The 14426-nt window shown below is 36.2% G+C and overlaps 1 protein-coding gene across 4 annotated transcripts in view; it reads left to right on the top strand.

The window, feature by feature from the left end:
* The window catches only part of CEP126 (centrosomal protein 126), a 37982-nt gene that overhangs the window by 4558 nt on the left and 18998 nt on the right, over window positions 1–14426 (top strand). For all 4 annotated transcript variants that reach the window (XM_027638891.1, XM_027638963.1, XM_027639022.1 and 1 more), the window contains exons 3-5: window positions 4430–4575; window positions 5976–6081; window positions 11084–11279. In XM_027638891.1, the coding sequence (XP_027494692.1) occupies window positions 4430–4575; window positions 5976–6081; window positions 11084–11279 (448 nt within the window). The remainder of the gene's footprint in view (window positions 1–4429; window positions 4576–5975; window positions 6082–11083; window positions 11280–14426) is intronic.

Here is a 14426-nt window from a genome sequence, read left to right as displayed (position 1 = left end):
ACTATTTTTTTCATAATACTTAATTTTCAACATGTGCACAAGCCTTGTGCTCCACCTACTGGCTGATTAACATTGATTATTTAATAAAAGCTCTTTAAATTTTTCATCGGTGTTGTTGACAGAGAATGAAAAGCAGTCTAGAGCCAGAAATAAGAGAACAATGCTAGCACTTGGTAAACAAAGTGTTATACATTTTGTATTGCTTTCTATATCAGAATGAAACTGTGAAAAGTAGGTGAACACTATAACCATGTAGACTTGAAATGAAGTATTGCCATTTCTAATAATGGCTGAATTTGCAAGACCTTGGGACAGGTGCTTGCAAAACTTGCTCTCTCTGAACTTTTCTTGACCTGACAGCAGCTTTGTTTTACTTGGTTTAGCTGTAACAACAGTTTCTCTAATTGACCAGGTGTCTGTGGCTAATTAATTTTCCCTTGTGTAATTTTTTATGGTATGACCATAGTTTTATATAGATAACGCTAACAAGTAGTTTTTCTATGTAGAGAATGAGGCATTTATGATGCTAAACTAATGATGTAGTGTAGGGAAACGCAGGCCTGGTACAGTAGCAGAGGCCTTGATATCTGGAGGTGCAGGATGTGGCACAGAGGAGTACAGGCAGGGAAGAGTAAGGGATGGTACACAGGCTTGGCACTGTAGATCCCATGGCTATAAACAACTCACCAATACTCAGTTAAAAAAATGCAGAGCTAGATCTGACAAACCTTTAGAGGCTTTAGAGGTAACAAAGAGAAGAAAAGAATAGTGTGTAATATACATAAAAGGCACCATGTATGGAGTATTTTTGGAGCTACTGTGTGAAGATAGAACAAAGGTGTAGAAGTGTGTTAGCAAATATAAAAATTATTCCAAGTGGATCCTGAGGTGAGGAAGAAGAAAGCAATAACATGAACATCCTGTTGGTCCTGCTGAAGGGACTCTAGATGCTGCCAGTTTACCCTAACACCCCAGCACCACCAGAATGAAACTAGAAGCAATGCAAGCATGAGCATCAGGAAAAGGGCTAGAAAACTCAATGTGTGAATAACAGTTCAAACTGTTTTATCATTGTTATTGACTTTTTTCTGTATAGAAGTATTCTAACTGTATTATTATTTTTTCATTAACAATTATAGCTGGATTAATAATAATTAGACTCTTAAGGTTTGAATTATACTAACAGAAAAAAAATGCTTGGCTTTATATAAGGTATGCTTGCTTTTTTCTTATAAACAAGATATGTAGTGTAACAATTGGTATATAGTGTGGGCAGCTCTCTGGTGAACCTTTTGGGCATTTTGGAGGACAGCCCTCTGTGAGCCCCTTCAACATTGTAAGGGTCGGTCCATCTGAAGCCCTTACAGCACTTTCAGGCTGTCCTTTTGTATTCAGCATATGATAATCAAAGGTGAGGGAATAGGTTAATATGTGTTCCTGGTCTGGGTAAGCATCTCACCTAGAGGAAAAAGTTGATTTATTGGCAATGTGCACAGATCTTTTTAAGGATATAAGACGTGTTTCCTGTTTGCCCACGAAGGGAATTTTGAGTGTGACACCCCATTCTAGCCCTTTCCTGCACTTGCTGTACTCATTGACTATACAAATACCTCCTTACCTCAATTTTAAAATGATTGTGCACTGAGTTGCAACGTGATATGGCAACCAAAGGATGAATAACATCAACTCAGTATCAAAAGGTGCATTTCATAGCATTCCATATGCACTGCATATATTCTTCTTTTTTATTATTATTTTCATCCGAGGCAGTAGTAAGCATTTAGTCCACCTGGGAAGGTAGCATCCATCACTTCACTGTGAAGACAATTTTGTAAAATTAACCAGGAAATAGCTCCACCATCTAGTCATGCTGTTTTTAACATAAAAATGCCTTCCACATAATGTCTGTATATCTGAGACAGCTAAATATTTTAAGTTTCATATTCCAAATTCACTATAAACATTTTGGCAGCCGTTTCAAAAATTGCTGCACTGCTGGATTGTTTATAGTAGACAGAAAAATTGGGTTAAAAAAACACCAGTCAGGAAATTCTTCTGCTAACTCTTCATCTTAAAGCCATACTCTTTTGCCAATGTTACATCTGCGATATGAACCTAAGCTGGTGGCTTAAGGAGAGTGCATGAACAAACATTTGCTTTAACTGTTTTTCAATGTGCATTTGTAAAATTATTTATTTTACATAGTGCACCTGGGTGTCACAATTTACATTCTGTGAGGTCAAGACGTTAATGATGCCGGCGTCACTGAATATCTTGCATGCATTTCTTTACATTTAAAATAAGATCCTTTTTTCTCCTTCATGTCTTAATCCAAACCAAATAATGATCATGATGAGCTGTGGTGAAAAAGATCTCTTGCATCAGCATTTGGCCTTGCTCATTCCCAGCTATATGGAACAACAGTCCTTTTTTCATGCCAGTTATTAGGAATGTGGAAGGGTGCAGCTAAGTCATATCCAAAATCGTTTTAAAAAATAACTAAAAATTCTGTCAGAATTCACTTTTTCCTTTTTGGAGTTATATGCTGGAATTACTCCAGATGTAAAGTTGCAGAATTTCCCACATGTTTGAATTTAACAACTACAGTTCAACTAAAGGCCTTCTTGACTGGCTTCTAGAAATATTGAGGACATCATGAAGAATGTGTTTAAAGTACTTACTAGGATAAGCAAGTCTGTTTCCTCTCTCATGATTTTTTATTTCTTTAGTCAGGATAAAGATGTAAAACATTGCAGATTTCTGTATCAGATTTTAAGGTGAGTGAAATTCAGGACTACTGAAAGTGGTTGATGAACTCTAGTTCTACTTTTTAGCTGTCAAAACATGTTTTGAAAGCCATGTATATGTGAGTTTTCAAAACAGTGAAGGTTCTTTATGTGTCTCTCTCTGCTATGCTTTGGCTTCCAAGTGGATTAAAGTAGATATTCCTACATAAGTGTATACTTGGGAATTATTTGGCAGTTTTCCTATTTTTTTTACTATTGTGCAGTTACAGCCTTTAGACTTTCTAAAATAAAAAGTACCTATTTCAAATTATTTTTCTGTTTGTTTTCACAGGTGGTCAGTCAGCACTTTGAAGGGATACTAGGGAGGCTCAAGTTGAATATTTCAGTTTGAACTTTTTTCCGAAAGGCAAAGGGAGGAATCACTAAAATAGCTCTAGTTAAGGAGAAGCTCTGTTAAGCAGTAGCTATGCTCCATTAAGCAAGATGTATGAAGCAACTGCAAGTGATTAAAGTTATGGGGTGATATCTTATTATGGTGAGAGAACTGAAGAACATATGGCTAAACATTTCTTTCCACTACTGCTGGTTAAGAGTGGGACCCTACTTAGTGTACTAGTGACCTGTCAAATTACGTCTCTAAATACACAGAGAGCTTCAAAGATGGGAAGCTGCCTTGCATGACAGGCTTTAGAAGCTGAACTTGAAGAGTATTACTTTTACAGTATTACTCCATTTAGAATAGAATGTTTCCAGGGATGGGACATCTACAACCTCTCTGGGCGACCTGTTCCAGTGTTTCACCACTTTCACTGTAAAAAATGTCTTCTTTATATCTAGTCTGAATCTACCCTCTTTTAGTTTAAAACCATTAAATATGGCTTGCCTACATAGGCACTGTGCCAATATGTTTAATGGGTATATTTCACTCAAGGAGCTAGTTTGTCAGTAAAAGCTGATGATTTTGTCAGCAGGAAAAAAAATTCCACATAACTTCATCATCAAGCTTGTGCCTACTGAAGGAAACCTTTGTGATGATGGTTGGTTTTGATTAGAGCTGCTTTCCTTTCCAGGTAGTAGAAGGACATGTTTAATATATTTGATATTAACAACTGATTCTGTCAATTACAATTTCACATTACTATTTTATCCCATTTCGTGCTGCTATCTGATTGTCTTTCAGGAAGCTTCTTAACAATTAGAAGTTGAAACTAACTCTTGCATATTTGCAGGTAAACCCTGTAGTTCCTTTGTGTTATTTCTAAATAACAACTTATATACTCTTACTATTTCTTCAACAGCTTGTGAAAGGCACACACACAGAGCATTTGCAGTTCAGCTTCCTATTTATCTGCTCGCTGTGGTACATTTAGGTGGTAATGTAAAGGCTGTTGTGAAAGTAACATTGGTAACAAGAACTGGTCAAGTCTGCATGTTAATTCAAATATAAAGAAGAATCAAATCTCTGGTTGAGGCTAAAAAATAAAAATATGTTGTGACTTCTTCCCCACCCACTGCCCCATTTACTATAAAAGTCCAGCTGTCCTGAAGTTAATGGCATTTAATTTATGGACAAGCAAGCTTTTGTACTAAAGTGGCAAGTTGGTAAGCAAGTAAGTTACTAATATTTTGGTAAAAGTAATTCGAAAACATAGGAATTATCTACTTCTGATTCTTACATACAGAGCCTTTGAAGAAAGACAGAAGCAAGAAGAAGAAAAAGAACAAAGATTTAGACAAACAGTTCTTCAGCAAAGGAAAATTAAACTTCAGGAGGCAACTGAGAAGTTCCAGCGTGCTCATCTGCCTTTTTCTCAGCACAAACAAATAGGTTTGTAAACTAAAATTTAATCATTATTCACGATACAAGTGTTTTTCTATTTGCAGAATCATAGAATTGTTAGGGTTGGAAGGGACCTCTGGAGATCATTATTAGTCCAACCCTTCCTATTATTCTATCAGTATAATATAATTGAAGCAAACGGAACAATTAACTTTACTCAAATTCATTGAATTCATAAAAGCAAAACAACTGACAAGCTCAGATCTGATACATATGACAATTGAGTAGAGGGAATTAAAAACACAGTTTTGGTTTTATTCCTAAAAATTGTACTGTGAGATATTGCACTATATTCTGGTCACAGTAAGTACATCACCTCCTTGGGGTATTGTGGCTTCCTGGGTTTTCCCCACTTTTTTGACTACAATGTGCTTATTGCTTACAATACTGTGCTTTCACAGCTGGGTGAGAGGTGTTACAAAGCCACTGACAGTTACTAGGGTAGAGTAATGGTCCCCTCTTTGAACCACTGAAAATGACATATTCAAGAATGTGCATTTTGTTTATCATTAAGTAAAAGCAGTCCTAGCATATATTAATGTGTTACATAACTTTTTTTCTGAATTAGTCCACTTTCTAAGCTGTTCTCTCATTGCTGGGAAGTAATGATCACTGCAGCTCAGTTCCTGCTTTCTTGGAATCAGTGCAGATTGGCAGAAGTTTGTAACAGCATTGGCCAAGTCTGATTTCCAGTCAACTTTCCAGTGTTCAAACTCTTAAGATATGGTCTATTACTTAGGTATGCTTTAGCAAAATTACTCTCCCAACTGCAATTGTGCCAACTGTGAGGTAATGTCTCTTACTTCAAGATCAAATGTCAGATTAAAATAACAAAATAGAAAAGTACTGGTTTAGGGCTTCTTCGTAGCCCTACTGACAACCCAGACTGTGTAGCAATAGAATGAATCATAATTTTTTTTCCTTGGTTTTCTTTTATAGCAAAAAGTTACTCTCTACCCTACTTTTACTTGAAAGAGGCAATAACTTGTGCCTGTCTGGACTCTTTCTTTCTCCACTGATTGGATTATTTGGCCTCTGTAAAATATCTGCAAGCCATAACTTCAGCTAAGTGCATGAGCAGAATAATCATGATGTAAAAAAAAATTAGATTTTTTTAACCTTCTACTTTTTCAACAATGCATTTAGAAAACAAAGAGCAAAACTGTTGAATTGATGTGTAACTTTAAACACTTAAATAGGCTGGCATTCTGTTTCAGAGGAACTCGAGGTTCTCTAGCATGTCTAATAATGCTATACCACTCTGGTTATTATAACTCTCTGGATTTAGGCTTCCAAACTTCAGAAACTTAACCAAACCATTTATGGTGAATTATTCCAATTTTAAAAATATTTTTTCCATTGTGTTTTTTTAACTCTGATCCCTCTAGTCCAGACAAAAGCATCTTCTCAGTTAGAAGAAGCTCTTGAACAACTTAAAGGATCAGTTTTAACATCAGGATTGTCCTTCCCAAGGATAAACAAAATCAACTTCAGGTAAGCATTCCTGTTTACTCTGATGATCACAGGAAGTAAATTAGTTTGTGTATTCAATAAACAGGAGATGATTACTCTTTAAGAAATCGTAGGACATTTCTCTCATAGCAAAGAAGGCATTTCTGTGAAGTTTTCCAATGAAGCATTATGCAACTTCCTTGAGTTGTTTGTGTCCATTTGGTAAGACAGCAGAGGAGGTGACACACACCTTTTCCCTTCAGCAGAACTCTGGGAATAGTCAGGACTAACTCAATCTCCATTCAGTTATAGCCCGACTCAGATTTCCATGGTTATCAAACCATTTGCTATACTGTGATTTATAAAGTATTCTGTCTAGATGATTTCTTATTCTTATCCAGATGTTTTTCCTTCTGACATTCAAGGATACTTTAGTTTATATATTCATGCAAGGATCTTCTTTCCAGCTGTCATTCCTTTATATTTCTCATTCTCTATATGTATTGTGAGTATCCTGTAATTTTATTTTATATCACATACAATTTGATTTGCAGAATTTTCGCTCTGCCCAAGCACTCTTTCGAAGATACCTTGACTTATAACAGAATGTTTCTTCATACATAGTTTGTCTAGCTGCTGTATTTCATACTCTTTCCTGATTATCCCCTTCCTAATCTCTTATTTCTTTAACATTTCAGTTCAAGGGGTTATTTTTGTTATTGCTGCTTTTGTTATTACTATTATAATAATTATTTTCTGCATTATACAAATTGTGCAGATGTTCAGAATAGACAAATTCTGTCTAAAAGGGGTCTCCCTAATTTTGAGCTTCAGTGTGTTCTTCATTGTTACATTAATATTCAACTTGTTTACATAGCTACTACTGATTAATACCTTTATGTGTGATAAACTGATCGATTGAGAAAATATAATTCTACAGCTAAACACTCATGCTGTTTGCCAGTCAACATTCATAGGAAGACTGCAGCCATAAAAACAAAGAAACAAGCAAGAAATCTACCTGTTAAACCTAAGTTTTCATTTATGGGAAAAAAATGTAGATGTTTCTGAACTGTGTCTCAGACTTCCTGATGGTTTGCCTCGTTTCACTTATAGGCTTCATTAAGGATAGCAGCTCAGTGCCTCTTCCCCCAGCCTTTATCACTTGTTTCTTTATTTTTCATCTTTTTTCAAATTGCTCCTTGTGCTTTGCTTTTGTCTCTCAGGACCTCTCCAAACCACTTACCATTTTTTACATTGCTGTCACTCCATTTTTATTTGTATAATTTTAAATATTCACTATCCTGTAATAATGATAGTATGTTCCTTTCACAATCTTCAGGTTCATAATGAAAATTTTATATGTCATTTTTATGTGATTTCCTAAGGAAATTAAATTTATATGTTCATATTCTTTTACAGCTTGTGTTTCCCTAGTAACCAAATTTCAGAGAGAGCTAAGAATCTCAAAGTTAATTATATTTTTATAAGTTCGAAATTAGTAATTGCTCAAAGAAAAAAATTTAACATAAGTGACCCCAGCAGGAAAAAAGTTTAAAAGTTGAGTCTACTATGACCTATTGGCAGGTCACAAGCCGCTTAATCCAGATAAAACAGAAGAGTGTTTTGAGAAGGTTCGCAAAGATGAAGGTTCTTCAAAGCTCACCACTTCTGAGTTTTAAAGCTTTAAACATTTCCTGTAATCTCTTTAATTGGAAATTTTGGGACAGCTAATAAATAACTCATATGAAGTAGTAGATACCTTTCTGTATTTCTCCTTGCAATTCTATAAACACTTAAGCCAAAAATCTTATATTATCTTTAGAATTTACCCTCCTTAAAAACAGAGTATATAGAATTCATTGATAGTCACCTTTCAAAGGTAGAAATGAATACTATATTAAGTATTCAAGATAAATATGGCTGTAGACCCAACTGGATATCAGTGAATTTTAAAAGGTTCTAAAATTCGTAATGTCTATGTTTAAAAAAGAAATAAAGTGAGCAATGAAGACGTATTAACTCCTCTTGGAGAAAAGCAAAACCAGATTTTTGAGGGGCCAGGTGTCTGACAAGAAAGTTTTGGGATAGGGATGCTATCTGCCATACAAAAGAATAGAACATGCAGTTTTCTGAGTTCTGTAAATAAATATGAGATTTACCTATCTGGTAAATCTTGTTGGATCTCTGCTTTTAGATAAAGGCATACCCATTCTACAAGTAACTTCACTGAAAGTTTATACTGATAGTCTGTTTTCAAGATCTATTCTGCTTCTACCACCATTTGTAATCATTGTGGAGTACAACAAAGAAAATCATAGAGTCATAGAACTGTTTTGGTTGGAAAAGACCTTTCCGATCATCAAGTCTATTTGTTAGCTCAGCACTGCCAAGTCCATCATTAAATACGTGATCCTAAAGCAGCAAGACATAACCTTGGCTTTCTAATCAATTGCAAGGATTATGGCTCTATTAAACATAGGTGAAAACATAAAGGATGGATCTGTTGAGAAATAACTGTATGTGCCACTTTGGATACACCAGACTAAGGGCATTTAAGGCCCTTGAACCAAGTTGGAGCCAAAAGACAGAATCAGTGTCCTTCACTAACTGTTCCACCTAGACAGTCTAGCATAGCTGGCAACCTGAATACTAAAGCTTGATCTAGAACAAAGGTCTCTGTGTAACCTTTGTTGACCTCACCAAGGCTTTCGATACTGTGAGCAGAAAAGGTCTATGGCAGATTTTGGAACGCTTAGGTTGTCATCCCAAGTTCCTCAAAATGATCATCTCACTCCATGAGGATCAGCACGGCCAAGTCAGATATGGCAATGCACTTTCTGAGCCCTTTCTAATAACCAATGGTGTGAAACAAGTCCACGTTCTCGCACCATCCCTATTCACAGTCTTTTTCAGCATGATGCTCCAAAGGGCCACGGCAGACCTCGATGATCAGGACGGTATCTACATCCGATACCGTACTGATGGAAGCCTTTTCAACCTAAGGTGACTGAAGGCCCACACCAAGACCTTAAACCATCTTGTCTGGGAGCTGCTTTATGCTGATGACGCCGCCCTTGTTGCACACACAGAAGCAGCTCTGCAGCATTTAACATCCTGCTTTGCAGATGCTGCTGAGCTTTTTGGTCTGGAAGTCAGCTTAAAGAAGACAGAAGTTCTCTATCAACCAGCACCTCAGGAAGTCTTCCATCATCCCCATATCACCATTGGCCAATCAGAGTTCGAATCAGTCCAGCAGTTTAATTACCTAGGTAGCCTCATCTCCTCGGATGGTAAGATTGATGGAGAGATAGACAACAGGTTGGCAAAGGCATACAGTGCCTTCGGAAAGCTTCATAAAAGAGTTTGGTGAAATAAACACTTGAAGAAAAGTACCAAGATCAGTGTTTACAGAACCATTGTGCTGTCTACTCTCTTATATGGTTCTGAATCATGGGTCATCTACCGCCACCACCTGTGACTCCTAGAACACTTCCATCAACGCTGCCTCCGTACAACCCTAAACATCCACTGGTCAGATTATGTGACTAATACATCTGTTCTAGAGCAAGCAGCTATCACAAGTATTGAGGCCATGTTGCTGAGAACACAGCTGTGTCGGGCAGGACATGTCTCAAGGACAAAGGACCATCGCTTCCCTAAGGTCTTGCTTTATGGTGAACTTGCCACCAGCTGCCGCATGAGAGGAGCCCCAAAGAGAAGATACAATGACTCCCTGAAACAACGTCTCAGCCTTGGACATATTGATCAACATAACTGGTCTACTCTGGCCTCCAATCAGGAGGCCTGGAGACACACCATCTATAACGCTGCTGATGCTTTTGAGAAAGCACGCAGGATCACTCTTGAGGAGAAAAGACAACACAGAAAGAATCATGTCTTGCAGAATTTACCACCTAAGGAGTCTTTCTGCTGTGCCTTTTGCAACCGGACGTGCCTCTCTCGTATTGGCTTTTTTAGCCACCAGCGTGCCTGTAACAAATGTGGGTAGAGCCCTCCCCAAATCTTCATTCGCGAAGCCTAGTCATGACTAAAGCTTGATCTACCCACAAGCTGCGGGGTTTGGCATCTGGGTTATTTTTTCCCTTTTTTTTTTTTTTTCTCAGGCCTGCTTTTCTTATTGCTTAAAGCTACTTGTTTCTTGATTTTGTCATCCTTGATATCAATCCAGTTCTTGCTTCTTGTTTTCCAAAACTTGGTTCTTATTCCTAGTGATCTTACCCAGCTTCATTCCAGTTCTATCTGCTTTTTCTTCTTGAACATACCTTGTTACAAACTCCCTGCCTTCCTGGTCACTAATTGCACTTTCTTTGTCATTTGACTTTGCATGCTTCTTGACTTCTTTCATTCCTGGGTGTCAACCTGTCCCATGGTTTTGTTAATTCTCATCTTGTAGAAACCTGTGGTTAATTTTGGCCTACCTTAATTTTGGCCCACCCTGGTCACAGAAGCCAGCTACGCTAGCTACTCCAAAGGTGTTCTTTTTCAGGCATCAAATACGTGTTCTTTAACATACCACAATACTGACATTACACATCATCAGTAGATTTAGGGTCTCTACATACTACAAAGCTTTCTTGCTCTTTGAAGTAAGGGAACACCTGACAGCATGCTCTATATAAGCCAATTTTATGAAAAAACAAAGCCCATTTTCCTTGTTTTTTTATTTTCCTTGGGTTTTTTTCTTTTTTAAAAAAAACACAACCCTCTGTGTTCCATTTCTGCAAATTACCAAACTGTTGGCTGACATCTTCCGTATTAATTCAGCCTGAGGCAGTCACCCAACAACCTCATCAGAAAAGTCTGACTATTTATAAATAACAGAAGAGAGGTCTTAAAATGGAAAGTGTTGGACACTTTTAGATAGTACTAACAGCACCACCTGTAGTTACATGTAGTATGACTATCCTTCACTTGCCAGGCATTTATTGGTGGTATATAGTTTCAGAAAGGGACATATTTAAAAGTGTACTGTTGACACATAAAAATAAGATAAAGTAATAAGTTGCTTGTCTGCATCAAGCACCACAGATGATACATCCTCATCAGCATCTAGAAATGATTCTTTCCATCAGAAGCAGATGTCAGCAATGTTTGGCTCTGATAAACCAATACAAGAGAGCAGTAGAACAAACATGGATAGTCACCAACTTCTCTTCCAGAAAAATCTGAAAGAAATGCAACAGCTCCTTGAAAAACAGCATCTGAACAACTTGGAGGTATGATATTTTCCTGTGATTCATTACATGATGCTTTTTAAGTGTGACAAAAAGTTTCTTGAGTGGGACAAAAATGGAAGGTCTGTTATGCAGTCTTTACCAAGTAGACAACACAGCTGTACTATGCCTTACCAATAGATTATTTACAGTAAAATTATACATCTTTTGCAGTAAGAAGTCAGAGATCTTTAAATATATTTGTAAGAATAATTTCACAAATTCTTCAAAGATATATGTCATGTTGTCTTTTTTCTCTTTGAATGTAAGATTTGTGCGTCAGACTTCTTGGCTCTGGAGTTGCAAGTCATTAGTCTAGCACAGGAGTCTTGTGCTACCTCCAAATTTAAATTGGTGGTTTTCAGTGCACAGTGAAGTTTCTGCTTTTCTATTGCTACAGCTCAGCTACTGCTATAGCAGTGTAGTGATAGTAGGTCAAATGTTGGGGGATTTTTTTTTCTTGATTTTTTTTTTCCCAATCCATGGTGATTTGTTAAGAGATTGACTTCCAGTCTCTTGAGGCCCTTTTTTTGTCATCTTTGGAATAGCTGCAGGTGTTCCAGCAACAAGCTTTCTGCCTAAACTGATTTTTGGACCCAAAATCAGTTTCAAAACTCACCTTAGAAACAGTGAAAATCAAGAAGAACTGAGCTCGAAAGTGATTTCTTATTACTGCACTTTTAAGTGTTATTTTAGGTCTGTCAGTGTTGTCTTTGATTTTGAAAATATTGTCTTCAGAATTACATTTTGTGGAAAGAAGAGGACATACTTTTATATGTTTCTTTTATATATATAACATCTACTGATATCCAGAGTCGTGGTATCTGAAATGACCTGGACTCTGTGAAGCACCATCCCTCTATACTTGTGATGGCTAGAGGCATGAGATCATTGGTGGCCATAAAGTAAGAGCTTTTTCTTTAAATACATGTGTATGGATAACTTTTGAAAGACTGTATAGAGTTCGAATATACTTTGATATGGATGTTTTCAGGAACGTTCATCTCTGTATCTACTTTGTTCCGCTGGTTATTTATGAAAATCTTGAGCAGCTGTTGGCTAACACAGAAAATCTCACTCAGTTGAAGTGAGATTCAAAAAGGGTGAGAAGACAGAAAGTATAGTTGTACTGGCAGTGATTAGTTTCCTTTCTTTTTTCCAAGCATAAAAGAAGGAAGAGCAAATGATAATTTATAGAAAAGAGATAATAAAACTGAATTCTAGATAACCACTTTAAAACAAAATACAAAGAGGTCTAAGCTTTTTTTTTTTTAAATTAATATCACATTGTGCATTTCATTGGTATAGTGCTTACAAATTCCTCTCTAAATGATGATGCTGAATTTGGCAGTATTTTTATTAGGATATCTTAGAATTATAAAACAAAATGCATTCTCTTTGAGAAAAAATGTATAAAAAGATTATTCTTAATATATTGTAAGATGTATATTGTAGTGTATTTTATCAAACACAGTTATCACTTTCTAACTGAATACTAGGAAAAATCTGCCATGAGTCATGAATAATTTTTAACTTGCAGTTTTTTCTAAATGTTATGACAACTCCGGACATTGCATATAAACTTGTGTTCACAAATTAATGTATTTTTGAAAATACCTTGGTCCTGTAGAAAATTTAGCGCTTTTTTCCAGAATGTATTTTTCTGCTGCCACTAGGGGTTGCTCAGCTTCTTTCCTCTGATAAATAGTTTCAAAACGTAAATATTTATACTTAAGGCATTTGGACTTTCTTTCTTTCTTGAAATTGCATGTTTTGGAGTCTGTTAAGAAGAAAAGTAAAGAAAACTATTGTCCCTGTTCCATGACCTGAGTTTGGGAAGTTTAATATTTGGATTCTGCTGGTGTGCATGTGCATTGAGAATTCCTGTGTTGTGAAATAGTATTTATAATACTCTTACTAATAAGATTTATAATTTATAATTATTTGTTATACTCTTACTAAAATGAATAGATTTCATTAGTCTTGCTCCTACCTGTTGTCCAAAGTCATTTCAACAGTGCTCGCCTTTCTGAAAGTAAAGTATTTCCTTGTGCACATACTTTGCAATCTAACTATCCACTGAGATCCTTTGACCTCTCTTTATTTCTGTTTTTACAGGCCCAGCAGGATTATAGAGATTCCTAAAATTCTTTACTTTCCTACAAGGGAATAAAGTTCTATGTAAACCTTTACTAGTAGATTTGCTGTGTTCCCTGCTTTACATCCCTAAAAATTTTTATAGGTTCATCAGTAAGCCAAGGTTTTTAGTGACCCTTCTACCATTTTCAAAAAATTATTTTGCTTAAAATATTGAGAGCAGTAGATTTTGTTCTGTGCAACGGTTGCATCTGAGCCAGTATATCAAATTATTATTAGTTATACGTTCGTATGTTCTGTTTGGAAGAATTTAATATTGTTAACTTCATTCACAAAAAAAGGATTTGTTGCACAATCTTTTCCTGGTTTTACTGTATGCAAAAACAAAATCTTTGAGGTGGAGCTGATAGGATAGTCTTTGGATAAACCTGCAGGCAGCTTTTCACCAAAAGACATTAGTCCCAAGTGCTTATCATTTTTCAAAATTATTAACTGATTATGTCCAAATTTTTCTTTTCTGGTGCCTGCCTTGAACTGAATGATTTAGAAAATTCCCATTAAAATGGCTCAACTGTGACTAGTAATAATATTGTTCAGGTATCTTTTGTCTTTTTCTTTTAACCACCTCTTTAATTTGGTGGCCATACAACATTGTTTGGGTCAGTACAATGTTTCTAGGCTCCTCCAGAAGAATACATTATGTTGGAATCAAAATGATTGGCATAACATTTTACCTCTTTGTTTCACTTTTTAAACAAAATACTTGAAGTAAGAGCTAATTCACAAACAAAAAAGGTATGGATTATCACATGGAGGCTGTATTTTCCTCTTCCATCCTTTCTGTGCCCATAATTAGGTTACTCAAGTGATATCTATGAAATCTAAATTTAAATCCCTTTCTGCTTGATTTAAAGCAGGATTTTTAGCTTGGCTCTCCTTTTCTTCCAAGCATATTGTCCAGCCATTGAAGTACTGAGTATCAGTCTTTCTATGGATTCCATTCCCCTTGGAAGAAAATACTTCAATATTTATTGAAATAGAGATGGAACATAA

The sequence above is a fragment of the Corapipo altera genome, unplaced genomic scaffold (genome assembly GCF_003945725.1).
Source record: "Corapipo altera isolate COAL_440 unplaced genomic scaffold, ASM394572v1 0, whole genome shotgun sequence".
NCBI classification, from domain to species: domain Eukaryota; kingdom Metazoa; phylum Chordata; class Aves; order Passeriformes; family Pipridae; genus Corapipo; species Corapipo altera.
The sequence above is the reverse complement of the archived record's forward strand: the minus strand, read 5'-3'. Positions and strand labels throughout refer to the sequence as shown.